Source organism: Nothoprocta perdicaria, unplaced genomic scaffold, assembly GCF_003342845.1.
Source record: "Nothoprocta perdicaria isolate Ctin4 unplaced genomic scaffold, notPer1 scaffold_0, whole genome shotgun sequence".
In the NCBI taxonomy this organism is placed as follows: Eukaryota; Metazoa; Chordata; class Aves; order Tinamiformes; family Tinamidae; genus Nothoprocta; species Nothoprocta perdicaria.
This window is the reverse complement of record NW_020454092.1, coordinates 19,385,117-19,400,787: the sequence shown is the minus strand read 5'-3', so window position 1 is coordinate 19,400,787 and position 15,671 is coordinate 19,385,117. Positions and strand designations below refer to the sequence as shown.

The following is a 15,671-nucleotide window of genomic DNA, read 5'->3' as shown; positions in this document are numbered from 1 at the left end:
GACAGGGAAACTGAGGAACAGAGAGGCATAAGTGACTTAAGGTCATTCAACAGAAAGGCAAGAGCAGAAAAACAAGGGTCTAGCCCATTTCAGTTTATTTTCTTCCCCCACACACACTTTTTTCCCCCCTAGGTGTAAAAGGAATAAGATTATTTCTCATTAAACTCATTAGGTGACATTAAAGAGGCGAACAAATTTTTCTTTGACTTTGCAAATTTTCTTGGCCGGAAGACTAGATAACCCCCCACCACCATCACCACCACTACGGGCTTAGGCAAATGCTTTCCAGGGCAATAAACATGAAACAAACCACTGTTCTTATAAATATTTATAGAATCATCGAGGACTGGAATTGGCTATCATTGGACTGACCTCAGATCTTTGACAWAAATGCCTATCTGAAGCACCTAGCAATAGGCTGTAAGCATCCACACCCAAAACATCTTTGTCTGGGCTTGCAGCCTTGCCAGCCACACACCTTTTCCTACCCTGACTGCAAGGAACGCAGTAACTGGAAAACATCAGCACAAAACATGCCTATATAGAGCAAGCCTACGTTACACTAGGAGCTCTTACAACACACGTGCTGAACCTCTCACATGACTTAACTGAGTCCACAGACTGTTCCTAGCTGAACAGAAGCCTCAGCAAATACATTCATGTGACAGCAGGTACCCACACCTCTAAGTACAGAAAAGCCATTTAAGGAATGTCTTTCTATTTGCGCCCGCTGAAAGAGAGGGTTGAATATCAACTAGCAGGTATCTCTGCCCTTAGACCTTTGCTTATTGTCCTTTTATCCCCTTTTATATCCTCTAGCTCTCACCAATGTCATCCTAATATAATCCAGCCTCATACCTTTTTATGCCTTGCACAGTCTCAACAGGCTGTGTAATTGGTCCTGCAGCTGACTGGTGTGTCTGCTCAACACACGTGCTGCGGGGAGCTTCAAGCAGTGTGTCCTGCTGCCTCCAGTGTATGTGAAYGGTGCTCCTGAACCTACGGTGCAAAACAAGGTCTCGGGGAGGGATCAGTACTGATTTTGGATAGAATCTTCCACCTCCGTCTCCTTTCTGGCACATACAGACACCACAGCGTCTGCAACTACCAACAGTAGTTGCACTACCAACACTGCAGAAGAAAGGAAGAAACAGMAGCAATTTTTAAAGTTTCAGGGAGTTTGGCTCCTCTCCTGTTCAAGTTCTATGGGGCCGCCCTGGATGAGGGCAGGATACCCCCACCTTGTGAGGGGACAGGGTTGGCTCCYGCGGCGAGGAGCAGCTACGCTGCTGGGCTGGCGCATCAGCTGTGTTAATTTGTTACTAACCTCCTCGGAGCAAGAAAGGGGAGCAGTTTAGAAGCATCTTGTTCAAAACTGAAGTGTCTAGCTGGGGTTGTGCTTTTAGGTAGGCGCTTACCGAGGCCATGCCCTTTCCTCCCAACGGTGCCTTCCTTAGTTATTTGGCAACCCTCRCTGCTCCCACACCATGACTCCAACACAAATGACTATCACGCAGAGTGAATGGTGCCATTTGAATTACATGAGCAGGCACTCCAAACCTCCCCACAGGCTCTGCCACTATAATCCCTGGGAAGGAGCAATCTGCAGGACCTACTTTCACTGTTCAAGGCTTTCTCTGGATACTCCTGGCAGTACCAAAGCCATTAGTCAAATTCAGATAGGTGCCCTTACATCCGTCAACCATCAACCACTAGTGATATCCAGTAACAGAAACTCCCTGTCCACATCTAAGCCTGAAGTTATAAAATAAAAAATAATAAATAAAAATAAAATAAAATAAAATCTGGAAGGAAAGCTTGATTTCTCATCAGAATGCTCTAAATTCCATGGTGCTTCACACGAGCATATTTGGTCTCATGCAGACTYATTTCCCTTGCTTCTCTGGTCAGGCACTGTTTTACTCCATGTTGCCAGGAACCTACTGTTCCAACAGCTGCTAAGAGAGTGAGGTGTCAACTTTGATAAGATGCCAGATTATTAGTTAAAAAATCAAAACAGAAACAACCAAAAAAACAAGCATTGTGCACCCATTCTAAGATCATAATCAAAACTCAGTTTTTTTTTTTTTTTTTTTTTTTTTTTTTAAATCAAGGGCCCTCGACAGTTAAATAGCTTATCTAAGGCTTATGGTCATGATCAGCAATCATAAACCAATGTATTTGGTTGCCATTGCATACATTAATGTGCATTTATGGCAATGTCAGAAAGCGAACTTCAGCTCCCCCCAGGGAACCTGCATTTCAGCAGTATCTCGATCCTTGTCTCAAACAAAAGATCTTTCATCAAAGCTCTTTACCTGTCTCCCCAGTGCTCAGAATTTGCATGTTTCTGTTTGCATGTCACAATTTTTTCGTGCTGTCGGTTCCCAAGGCTGGACACATCCCTCTGCTTCCCATGCGCCACATGTCCTCCAGTGCCTCCTTCAGAGCTTACCTCTGAGCCCGCTCCGCTCACTGCGCTCCGACCACAGATCAGGGGCTGTTCTGCCAGGATTTTTCAGCCAGGATCAGGGGCTGTTCTGCCTGTATGTACAGGATTTTTCCAAGTGGAAGCTCCACAGGGTGGAAACTTCACCCAACTCTGCGATTCTTAGAGCACTGGGTATGCTACAGTATAAAAATAATGAACAGAGACACATTAGCAGTGTGACATTTAGATTTCTAATAATCTAAAAAGCATGGGAAAGGGATCTTAGGGTCCCTTTCAGACTCATCTCTAAGCAATATGTTTAACTTCTATTCATTTTTTTAATCAGATATATGCAATATATATAGTTTTTCAACACCAAAGATATAGGTCACTAATCATTTGAAAAATACATTTCTCAGCACCAGTAGTGACCATCAAAATCCCCTATAAAGCTAGCTGGGAATAGGAAAAATTGACAGTGAGTAATTTCTTCTTGGTTTTCAATTACATAAGCAGCATTCGGGGGGGTAGGTATATTTTTAGTAGTTCCCTCCTGACTTCTGCACTTTCTGTTTACAGCCAGCGTTAGTGTCCTGCCCCTGAGGTAACCCAACAGGTCTTGCGAAGCCTCCTAACTTGGCCCCACCTCCATCATTCACAATCTTGTCTCTCTAACCTACTCATTTTCCTCCATTCCACAAAGTAGTAGTTTCAAAGAAATTCAGAGATTAATTAAAATGATTGGTGGGATGAGTAGGTGAGGGGGACAGGCTAAAGGGCTTGACAAGAAGAAAGATGAAAAGGACTGGCTGCGTAGAGCTTGGTTATGCGATGACTAATGGAGGGTGGAGGAGATGGACACGATACTCATTTACAAGAGCCCGTGGTTCTGAAGAGCCTTTTAGAGCCTTTTTCATGTGCAGACTGAAGACTAGCTCAGGACTAGTGTTCAATCTTGTTTTATAGATCTGGTTTCAGTGTCCTTCACCTCCAGTTCAGAGTCAGTTCTCTTCCCTTGGCCTATACATTCTCACCCCTCCTCTTGTATCCGCAAATATTTTTTTTTATTTCAGCTCAGCTTTCAGCCAGATCCAGTCCTTGGATCTCTACCTGGCCACATGAGTCCTAGCAGGAGCAAAAAGCAAGGCCATGGAAACCTGAAGCTGCTGCAGAGGATGTGGCACCTCTTTTAGCAGTGATGAAGACTTGGATGGATTTGGCCAGACCATGAAAACAGAGTGAGGAGATGGCAAGGACTTGGGAGCAGAAGCAACAGATGCCCTGCAAGTTATTTTCCTTCCCCTCACCCCAAGGAAACTGCTATTTTTGCTCTCTCACTCCCAGCTTCATTTAGTGTGTTCTAATGCAAGGTAAAAAAGAAACAGGCTTGTTCTTTCCCTCCCTTCAAACTGCTCCATCTCTTAGTTTGGGGAACCTGTTCTTAGAAATTCCTCAAACAAGTGAAAAGCAGCACCAAAGATCCACTCCGTTCCCAGGCTTGCTCGCTCCAGACAGTAGTGAAACAGGGGAGCACATTTGAAGGCAAGAATGAGAGAATTAAAAAGAAAAGTCTAGAGTAATAAATATATTATAGAAATATCTCCRGCAAGAGAAAAAGCAAGATGATGCAAGAGCACTGCATGAAAACAGCTTTTTCCCTTCTGTTAGCACTTTTTTCTATGTATGAAGAATAGAAACTACCATTCACCTTTTTACAAGTGGCCTGGAATATAAGGCCACAAGTGCCCAAAGCACTTGTGTTCTGACACTGAGACAAAACAAACAATCCATTTACTCCAGAACACCAAATATAATTTAGGCGGATGCGGTACGTACAAGAAATTTTAATTTGCCCCTGAAAAGCCATTTAATTATTCAGATTATCTGATTGCCTCAGTCAGTCTTGTATTGATTGATAGGAGAACTTTATAAATCAAAATCTGCATTACTGCTGTTCAGAGCATCTGCGTCTCACATGCACAGAGATATATAGTTAATTCCCAGTCCCTACCCACACGTTAGTTTATGGAGACATGCAAATGGCTATGGTTTATAAATGGGTCAGTAAGTGTTCTTTCATTCTGCTAAAGGTATATTTACTTAAGCACACCAGGAAAGGGGGAAAAGGCCCTCAAGTAATAGCTGTTTAATAAATCAGGAGCCTAGTCACCAAAATTCCCAGCTCCTTGGCTGATGGCCGCGGCAGGATCGCTGGCTTCACGGGTCCTGCTTTTGTTTTGTGACCTGTGAATCTTGGTGAGACTCAAATGGTAAATTTGGCACTGAGCTGAAATCTAAAGCGAGGCTTCTGTGTTCAGCCAAGCACCTCATCACAGATCACTCCACGTTAGAGTCCAAAAGGCAGAAACCGCCCCCAGAGCGAGCAGCAGCTTCACTCTGTCTTTCATTGTGAGTCTTCCTGCTACGCACAACCTTTATGACCAGCTTGGCAGCCTGTTGCCMGACTGGACCAAGTAACCCCTAAGTGAGCAGCAATTAACCTAATGAGTGGCCTGATGGGTGTCCCCTATAGCTACAGGCCTCAGCAGCCACACGTCCCTCGCAAACTGGAATGTCTAGTCCTGGAACTCCACCTCTGTATAAGAAAGGAAGTTAAGAACTAAAGCGGGGGCAAGAAAGAAAAAGAAATTAAATGGTTTAAGCAAGTACATCCATGCCAGGTCAACYGAAGCTAATGAAAATCTTGCATTGACATCAGTAGGGCTGATCTGGACCAACCATAAGGGAGGAGTGTTTCCAGCTTACACAAGAAGTTACTATCATAGAGCAGGTAAAGCTGTACCAGCCCTATTCCTGATCTGTAGCCTGGACTTGGCTTTCCAGGACAAAACAGACTTGAAGGAAAACATAAACCAAAAAAGACAGAACGCTGGAAATATATTAAGAAATTGTTGGGGTGAATTTAATTAGTAATATTTGTCTATACAGAAAATACAGCAAATGATTTGCAGAGATTAAAAGAGGGGGAGGGAAAGGAAGAAGAAACAAAAACCTCTTTGACTTAAGTTAAAAGCCATTCTCATTCCATAACAGTAAAACCTCCACAGAACAAACTGCTTAAAATTCCTATCTTACCTTTCTCCATATTTTCCTCCTTATACAGACAAGCTGTTTATAGACATCATAATCGTGCACTAACAGAGCAGAGAGGGAACATTTACAGTGTATTGGGGCGGTGGGGGGAAGCTTTAAGACAACACAAATGTGAGGAGAGCCCCCTCAGGCCCAATTAGATACCCTATCTCTGACAGCAGCCAGCCGCGGATACCTCCAGGCGCGTGTGGAAACCCGGGCGAGCACAGGGCAGCTTTGCCTCAGGATGCTCCCACAGCCATGAGACATCTGCAGCTTTGGGGTTTCCAGAACCAGGGATGYATTCAAAAGCCCTTGAGGGATTTTTCTTCTGTGAATTCACCTAATCACTTTTAAATCCGGGAACCCTTTGGTGCGTCAAGGGGCTCCAGAACCKAACAAGGTTTGGTTTTTTTGTTTTGTTTTTTTTTTCCCTCTGGTAAAATTTTGCAGGCGTGCTCTGAACCTGCCACTTTTGTTTGATGCCCTCTGACTCCTGCATGAAAAGAGGCAGCGACTGGTCTCCATTTATCTTGCACGCAAAGATTAAAATGGAGCTAAATAACTGCTCCCAACAGTCACTRCATTCTGAAATCTAAGAGATATTCTTAGGCATACACAAGAATTCACGTTGTTTTCCCAAACAGTAGGCAGCTGAAACCACACAAGTAGTTTCAAGTAACCTGCAACACAGACGCGTGTTGCCTACGTGAAGGCAGCGCGTGTACCAACAGCAGATGGAAGGCCACCAATACATGGGCAAACTTTGTACTTCATGTTATGGATTGTTAACACAAGTGTACCAAGAACTGCAACTGTTGCTTGCRTAACACCTGTGAGCTTAAAAAGTCAAGTGGCTATAGGGACTGAAACCAGGTAGGCACATCGAGGGAAAACAGAAAAAAAGGAAAAACAATGTAGTAATGTAGGCACTGTGGAGTTACTTATACTTTACTTTGATTTCACAGCTGCTTTTGTTTCTGTTTCATTCCATACTTTAACTGCTAGTTATGTCACTACATCTAGGGGAAAAAAACAGGACAAAAGAAGTTGAAAGTTTATTTTCAAACCTAGACATAAGCATGTTGGCCTCACGATTCACCAAAAGCGATTCACTGCCGCAGCGCCCCTGCTGCAGGGGAGCAAAGGGCCGGAGCGCTCCCCGAGCGGGGGCTTTCGCGGCGGCGGCGCCTCCCCGCGTCCCGGAGCCTGGGGCCGGCGGGCGCTGCACACTCCCGGCTCCGCTGGAGAGGAGGGTGCGCGGCGGGACGAGGCGAGGAGCGCGGAGGCGGCCGCGGCAACCGAGGCAGCGGCGCGGCCCGTTTCGGGGCATGCACTGAGCCCGGGCTGCGGCAGGCAAGGGGCCGCACACGAGGGCCCCGCCGCCTGCCGCTGCGGGAGGCGCAGCACAGCGCGCGCCTGGCTCCCCCGCTCGGGCCCTTCCAACGCTTCCCCCTCCCCGACCTGCGCTTCCCGGGCAGGACTCGGGCACTCCAAGATGAGGCTGGGGCTGCCCCTGCCCTGGAGGCCCGGGTTCGAAGAAGCCCCTCTGCAACTGGTCCTTTCCCGGACCCCCTTCCGGCGGGCGCTCGGCTGGACGGGCGCAGACCCTCCGGCGAGGATGACGGCGACGGCGCCCTTAGCCGCGCGCCGGGCGGGGGCGGCCCCGCGGCGTTCGCTGCCCGGAAGGCGCCTGCGCRCGGGGACGGCGCGGAGCGGGGGAAATCACGTGAGGGCTCCCCCGCCTCCCCCCCGCCCCGCGAACACGCTCCCGCGCAGCCCCGCCTTGCGGGCCGTACCACTCCGCGCGAGAAGTCGGGGGGGAGAGAGGCGCGGGACCAGGCTGGCACCGGCGCACAGCGGCCCGTCCCCACCTTCCGCCCGAATGCGCCAACAAAACCTCACACGGGCACCCACAAAAAAAGGAAAAGAAAATAACAGACAGCCRTGGTTTACCGCCAGCGCCCAGCGCGGACAGGCGCCCGCCGCCGCCACCCCCCCTCCGCTGGTGGCACTTGGTAGGTGCCGGTTGGGGAGGCGCCCCCCGCGCCGCCGTCCAACCCGGCGCGAGCGCTGCGAGCGGGTAACGAGCTCTTCAAAACAATACGTCAGCCCACAATGCCCCGGGCGGCGCCAGCATTACCTCATCCCACAAGGCGCCGCGCGGCCGCTCCGAAGCTTCGCGGGGCGGGGCGGCCCGGGCGAGCGGGGCCGCGCGGGAGGCCGCGCCCCCCCCCGGCGCGGGCGGCCGCGGCCAATGGGGCGCGCGCGGGGTGACATCATGCGCTATTTTTAGCGGGGTCCCGGCGGCTGATAAGTGAAGGCTCCACGGCGGGACGGGGCTCAGAGCGCGCGGGGCGGGCGGCGGCGCCGGGCACGGCCAGGGACGGGACGGGACGGAGCAGCGCGGCCGGCGGCGGCTCCGCCGAGGGGAGCGCGAGCAGCGAGGGACTCCCGCGGCCGGGAAAGTACTTGGGACAACTTGCGGCGCGTCCCGCGCGCTCCGCGGCGCTACCCACCGGCCTGCGCAGCCCCGCGGGGCCAGGCGGGACCCCCTGCGCGGCGGCGGCGAGAGGAGGAGGCAGCAGCAGCCCGAGTCCCGGGGACGAGCCGGGCCGCGAGCGGCCGCTCCCCGGGCCGCGGAGCCCGCGGCGGCGGCGCCAGCAGCGGCTGCGTGTGAGCGGGGCGCGAGCGGCGGCCGCGAGCGGCGCGTCCCCCCGGCCGCCCGCCGCGACTCGGCGCGCTCTGTTCTATGAGTGCAAAGATGGAACCTACTTTCTACGAGGATGCCCTCAACGCCACCTTCGCGCCGCCGGAAAGCGGCGGCTATGGATATAATAACCCCAAAGTGCTGAAGCAGAACATGACGCTCAACCTGTCCGACCCCTCCAGCAACCTCAAGCCGCACCTGAGGAACAAGAACGCGGATCTCCTCACCTCGCCCGACGTGGGGCTGCTCAAGCTGGCGTCGCCTGAGCTCGAGCGGCTCATCATCCAGTCCAGCAACGGCCTGATCACCACCACCCCGACCCCCACGCAGTTCCTCTGCCCCAAAAACGTGACCGACGAGCAAGAGGGCTTCGCCGAAGGCTTTGTGAGAGCCCTGGCYGAACTGCACAACCAGAACACCTTGCCCAGCGTCACCTCTGCCGCTCAGCCTGTTAACAGTGGCATGGCACCTGTGTCCTCCATGGCTGGTAATAACAGTTTCAATACTAACTTGCACAGCGAGCCCCCGGTCTATGCCAATCTCAGCAACTTCAACCCCAACGCACTCAACTCCGCGCCTAACTACAATGCAAACAGCATGGGCTACGCACCCCAGCATCACATCACCCCCCAGATGCCAGTGCAGCATCCGCGRCTTCAGGCTTTGAAAGAAGAACCTCAGACTGTACCTGAAATGCCAGGGGAAACACCTCCCCTGTCCCCTATTGATATGGAGTCACAGGAGAGGATCAAAGCAGAGAGAAAACGCATGAGAAACAGAATTGCGGCGTCCAAATGCCGGAAAAGGAAGTTGGAAAGGATTGCCAGGTTGGAAGAAAAAGTGAAAACTTTGAAAGCCCAGAACTCAGAGCTGGCATCCACTGCCAACATGCTCAGAGAACAGGTTGCACAGCTAAAGCAGAAGGTCATGAACCATGTGAACAGCGGGTGCCAGCTAATGCTCACACAACAGTTGCAAACTTTTTGAAGAGACTGCCTTGAATGAGAACTGTGAGGCCGTGGTAGAACTAAACAGAAAACCCAAAGTGGCAGAAACGTAAAGCTAAGGGGAAAGCTGAAAGGTCGAGTCCTGCCTGTGCTCCGCAAAGCGCATGTGTGGAAAGACTGGTGAGCCTTCAGCTCGAGGCGGGAGAGAGGCAGCCAGCACCCCTCCAGAAGTGCTGTCCCTGCTCACACGAGACGTCAGATCTTCGTTTAACATTGACCAAGACCTGCATGGACCTAACATTCGATGATCATTCAGTATTAAAGGTTAAACTGCGATAGAAACTGTAGATTGCTTTCTGTAGTATTCCTTAAGAAAAACAAAACAAAAAAACAAGCGTGGGAGGGAGGTTTGTGGGAGGCTGATCAACAACAACGAACTATTCTGCCTGCCTTCAAGTAAATTGTGTATGTACATATCTTTTTTTATTTTATTTTATGAAAGTTGATTAATGTCAATAAACTACTTCATGACTTTGTAAGTTATTTTTATGTTGTTTATTTGGGCACTGCCCAGTATTGTTTGTAAATAAGAGGCTTTTTTTCTTCCTTTTTTTAGCATTCTAAGTTTACTGTTTGTAATAAAGTATAATTTTTTTCAATGTTTCTGTTTCTGGAAAAAATCTAGAAAGTTCTATTATATTTAAGAAAATAAAATAATTAAAATGTATTTCCCCCTCACACTTTTTTTTTTTTGCTAGTACCTGAGTCAGGAAAATACCCTTTACTCTGAACTCAGAAGGGCAGGCATTATGTTAAACTTRCTCCCTAACTAAGGCAGGTCCTGGAGAATGTGTGAGGAGTAGAGGGAGAAACACTGTCCTGATCCCTAAAGGAATAAACTTCTTCTGTTAGTATCTTCATTATAGTGTAGTTTAGAATCTTAAACTGCTTAGACTGCTTGCCCTAACAGAGGGGGGTGGTTTGGGGAGAGGGCTTAAAGTGCAGTGGGTGGGAGATGGGCTACAGCCACTGCATGAAAATGCTCTAAGAGGCTAAACTGTAACTGGCTGCTCTCCCCCTTTTTTAAAAAAGAAAACACAAAAAAAAAAAAAAAACACCCACACCTAAAGCCCTTAGCACTATATGTAACACACAGCAGGCAAGTTTTTTGTTTGTTTTAAATACCATAGCTTTTAAAAACTTGAGCTATTCAATTTTATCCCTTCATTTTGTGTCTACCTAGGTAAGAACTGATCCTTCTCTGTTAGCATTTAAGATAATAGYGTTGTCACAGTAAAATAATTCCACATTCCCTTCCCTATCTGAAGTTGTTCTCCCTTTCCAAAGTTCCTGTAGGCTCTAAAGGTTTTAATCAGTAGAAGAAAAAAAGAGGCTATAAGTTTACCTAAGTTTGCTAAGGCTAAGTTACCTAATGGCAAATGAAAACAGTTACAGGGACAGCTTTCTGTCACTTCTAATTTAAAAAGAAAAAAAGTCTTATTTTAAGTTTTTAATAAACTGACAACATTACCTTACCACACTAAACTCTTCAGTTGGAAACAATTACATTTCCAAAACTTTGAACACGCTGCTCCCATTTAACATGCACATATTTGAAGGAAGACCAGATCCTTTTCTGCTTGATATTTACAGCCAAGCAGCTAAGAGGAGAAAGATCTGTCTACAGAGAGACAGAAAATACTATTAATTCATTATTATTAATGAAGTCATATTAACTTCTTAGAGTAGGCAGCCTAAAAATTTTCTTTCGCCCACCCTTTAATTAAAGGATAGTTTTAATTGAAGTGACAGTCTTGCTTGAAGTCACTTCACAAGACAACTGTGTGGCTGTATATATTTACATTTACTGTTATCAAAATGATACCCTGAGACTTCCAACCAATGTGAGTCAAGAGATCAGTTCCTTAAAGGATGCATCCGAGTACATTTCCTCCAATGGTTTTTTTTCTTTCTGCCCATAGCACACGGGTTTTATCATACGAGGGGCTACTTTGATGTGTAAAACGTATCGTAATATGGTAATATCCTTCCCCATAGTAATGAGAGCAGTAAGACGGTCACTGTTTCGCTGCCGTCTGCTGCTGTCAGAGGGACTGCAAGCAAAATAACACTAGCCAAACAAAGGGTTACTAGGAGGATTCTGCACTTTGCCAAGAGAACATTTTGCTGATGTCAGCAACCCGGAAGGTAAGTTGATTTTGACCATATGTAGGAATAGACAGTGCAGGGATAATACCCAGCACTGCTGGGTGTGGTTTTACAGGGATTTAGCAAGTGCCAACTAGCAAAATAAGCAGGGCAAGGAGATTAATTACCTGCAAAGGTACAGGTTTAACTCTCAGCAGTGCCGGGTTGGGGAATAGATGTTACTAGCAAGCATTTTGCTTAATCATCTAATTACATAAAAAATAAATACATTATATAAAATACTATGTTAATTAAATACAGCTGAGTGACAGTCTCCACCCTATGCTAATATGCACATGCAGACGTTTCGTACTGCAGTTATGTTTCCTCCAGAAYGACGTTCCAGAGCGCAGGCAAAGAAGTTCCCGAGCAACCGTGCGCCAGATAAAGAGGCCACCGCRCGATGGGCTCGTTCTGCAACGCTTGTCCCAGCCTGGTTCTGACGTTCTGGTGACCACATCGGAAAAACTGACCATCCACCAAGATGCCAGTTGGGGCCGGCTACTCAATCACCCTAGGATGAAATAGCGTGAGCCCCTTCACTTACCCCATATCCCACCTGGGGATCAGGTCTAGGATCGGCAGAGTTCTACTAACTCTACTGCTTTGTAAGCAGCTTGCTGGGCTAGGAATCTGGTATCATGTAGTTTGCTTGAACACCAATTAAAAGCACCCTTAGCATAGGGCAAGATCACTCTGTGATCAATAGGCGTGATTGTAATGAAAGACATGCGTGCACTTATATGTGCTGAAATGCAAAGGTTTAACATGTACTTAACTATTGAGATTAAAATTGCCTAATGCATGATGTGCCTTAATTTTTATGAGGAATAGTCAGTTCTCTGAGATTTAGAGAGAAATTTGCTTTTTGTTGCCCCAGCTGTACTCACAAGGGAATATTTTGCAAATAACAGCATTGTGAACATGTATTTTGTTTGGCTGGGAAGGTTGTCAACGGATTCAGGAAGTGAAGTCAGAAAAAGGCAGGGTTTCAAACAGGGCAGGCTACACAGAAATGCCTAGGCAAAGAGCCTTTAATCAGAACAACATGTCTGGGTTTTAAGAAATATTAATTAGAATTTAGACGTATAGTAAAACCAAACCCCTCACACTTACCCCCTAAATACAAGGGAGCTAAAAATAAGCAGAGTTGGGGAAGTGGGGGGCAGAGTTGACCACAAATACTCACTGGAGGAAGGGGGGAAAGTACTTGTCATTACTGACAGAACAGTAACCATCTAACTTATTCTACAGTGAGGGGGGAAAAAAAGTTAGAAACTAACCATTTTTACTCTCAGAGCACAGTAACTAAGAGTCCTCCATCACTGAATTATTTAAGGCTACTTAAGTCTAGAAAACACTGACTTCAAAACAGCACTGTTAAACACCACTGTAACACTTGCTGAACACTGAGGCCTATTTCTGAAGAGAACCTTTCCAATGTACAGAAAGTGGTCACGAAATACAATCAACAACCCTCTCAACCTATTGTGAGAGGTAGCCTGGTAGTTTTCTTCCATGCAGAAGCCTAAAGAATCTCTTATAATAATCGCTTTCTAAAAATGTAAACAAGCCTTCCAGTATGGATCATCTCTGCATACGTATTAATGAACGAAGCAAGGGATCTACCTTCTACAGGGTGTTGCTGTGGCTTTGTGTGGCAYAGCATGGAGCCTGAGCCAGGGGCAAAACCCAAAGCTGTGGAGCTGTCCCTGCAGCATCTGCCCGAGCGAACAAACRTGGCCAGGCTCTGGGTGCGTTAGCCTGGGCAGCTGCTCTGCAGCACCAGCCTAGGAGCACCCGGCCGGGGCCAGCACGAGCACCTTTAGCTGCACAGGGCACGGTGTGAGGTGCAGCCTCTGCAGAGGCAGCATGAGTCAATTATGGGAAAATAAACAACAAAACCTATCCACAAGCAACTCCACCCAACAACACACCCTTATCTAATTCCAAGACTAGGGTGCTCTTCTCCAGCTTTTCCTCCTTATTCCTAGACTCAGGTATAACTACCTAGGCTTACTCACACGAAGAAACTAAAAGACAGTCTAGTCAAAGTTTACTATACAGAAAGCTTGCAAACACTAYGAGCACACAAAATATATAACAGCCAGATGGAGAGCAAGAAAATAGTATTTAAAATAATAATATACCCAAATTCATTATGGAATAGGCTACATCTTAGTAACACATAGCATTAGCTCTGTGGGAGAGAGTGAAGAAAGTCAGCACTAACCTTCTAAATAAAGGGGGGAAAAAAAATCCAAATGCAGATGAATTGCAGAGAAGGCAATTACTCCATGAGGAAAAGCACTTGCTCTTTGGAATTACAAGCACTGCTCATGTCTGCACCCAAGGACCRATGGCAATGCTAATTCTCCAAGTATATATTACTGTTGACATGAACATTGTAATATAGTCTCTGAAAAGAGCTGGTCCTCTTTACAAAGAAAACTGGTAGAAAGTAATCATATAATTTACCGTGAAAGCCTCAGAAAACTTAAACAATTTTAGAAAGCTTTTGCACAGCAGGGCCCTCYTCTCTCCTTTTGCCTATTATTCGTTCCAGTACTTTTGCTAAGGAACAATGGAACTACAAAAGGCAAGAGTTCATCACAGCCCTTCCATCCTTAAACATTATATATTCTGAAATACTAGGAACAGTTATATACGGTAAAGCAAAGGTTTCTATASTGTTGATTAATTACTGAAAACTGCTAAATTACTTGGTTATAAGATAACAGGAGACGTTAGGGTTAAAGACACTAAACAAAAAACCAGGAAAACAGAGTAATCTATCTTTGAAATCATAAATAGAACAGAACTTGAGTGCTAAGGACCTGACCCAATCATTCCAAACCTATAAAGATACTTACAAAGTACCACTGCAAGCAGAACAAGAGGAAGAACAAATAACTTTTTTCCTTAAACCTGAGGACTATGTGTTTTGAGCTTTGTACTCYCCATGCAATTTTTAGGAGGGTTCCTTAAACCAAAGGACAGCAACCAGTTAAAAATACCTCCAGACTGTGAAAYATATTTGTTGGTCTCCTTTTAATTTAATCCAACTGCCAGTCAAAACTCTCAGCGTAACAAGAAGATGTAGGAAACAGGACAGAGACAGTGCCAGCAGATGGAGCTAAAAAACAGACAGTCCCAGGCACAAACACCCATAGAGGAGCTTTGGGTCACAGAATGGGCCACTCTGAAGAGTTTTGTCTTCAGATGAAATCAATCATCATGCAAATAGAATAATAATAAAAGAAAATCATTTTTAAAAGCTTCACTGCATTCTTAAAGCAGTTAATACAATGTGTAGGAAGATMCTGTAATCCTGTATCATTTTACCCCAGACACACCAGAGCTATTGAAGGGGACACCAGCAGAGGAATGAAAGTTCAAAGCATCCAGGCCAATTTTTTGARTTCTTCTCACTCAGATTGCTGAATTAGTGGGAATGGCTACAGCTATCATGTCTCTGGTTTCTTAAATAAGTTACAAAAACATGCCTCACACARGTACAAAAAACTGCTGCTATTGAAGGCCACAGAACCATTCATAAATGGGGCATACAAGGCAAGTTAGGTTTTTGAATCCCCACTTAAAGATTACTGGTAGTCTTAAAAGCACAGCCTCATATTATCAAAATTGGCACCTACTCATTCCAAAGGATATCATTTTTCAAAGTTGGTGAACTTGTTATGCCCACAAATCAGAGCATCTTAGCATACATAAAGACACCACATCCATTTCTATCTAAAAGTAGTTTTAGAGCTAGTCAAAATGATAAACTTCTGCACCCACCTTGCAAACCAGGTTGCTTTATCTTGAGAACCCAAGTACAGAACATGCCTTTTTAAATGATGCCATAACACTTTCAAGAGACATACCTAGATTTTGTTATTTTAACTCCTGTCACCTAATAAAGGCACCTAAGCTAAGGGACAATATAGGTTCTCTTTACACATCTTCAGAGAGCAGGTCAGGTAAACTAAATTGCTCAGAGCAAGAAGCTCTACCTCTCCCAACTGCTCTTTTAACTTAAGTGCCCTTAGTTAGAGACTGAAGCCAGGCTACAGTGATTACCTGATTAGAAACAGGTGACACTTCCTTTTTATTTAAGACTGCTCCAAACACTTACCATGTGTTAGCAATAAAGAAATTCCCCTATGCAAAGCTGTCCTTTACTGCATCACGTACACGTATCATGCTGCTGTTTATTTACAYAAATGTTAAAGAATCCTCAAGCATTAACTGTTTGAAAGTCTTTTAAGAAGTAATTAAA

The 15,671-nt window shown here is 46.2% G+C and overlaps 1 protein-coding gene and 2 long non-coding RNA genes across 3 annotated transcripts in view; 1 reads left to right on the top strand and 2 right to left on the bottom strand.

The window, feature by feature from the left end:
* The window catches only part of LOC112943576, a 32,244-nt gene extending 29,737 nt beyond the window's left edge, over positions 1–2,507 (bottom strand). Inside the window, exon 1 of the long non-coding RNA XR_003248621.1 lies at positions 2,456–2,507. This is a non-coding gene — a long non-coding RNA (uncharacterized LOC112943576). The remainder of the gene's footprint in view (positions 1–2,455) is intronic.
* On the bottom strand, positions 2,508–15,384 carry LOC112943568. Its single transcript, XR_003248620.1, has 2 exons — positions 15,191–15,384; positions 2,508–2,628 (listed from the first exon to the last, which is right to left on the bottom strand). It is a non-coding gene; the product is annotated as an uncharacterized LOC112943568 (long non-coding RNA).
* JUN (Jun proto-oncogene, AP-1 transcription factor subunit) lies at positions 8,207–9,815 on the top strand. Its single transcript, XM_026034772.1, has one exon. The coding sequence runs from the start codon at positions 8,277–8,279 to the stop codon at positions 9,219–9,221; it is 945 nt and encodes a 314-aa protein (XP_025890557.1). The 5' UTR covers positions 8,207–8,276; the 3' UTR covers positions 9,222–9,815.
* Positions 15,385–15,671: the final 287 nt, after the last annotated feature.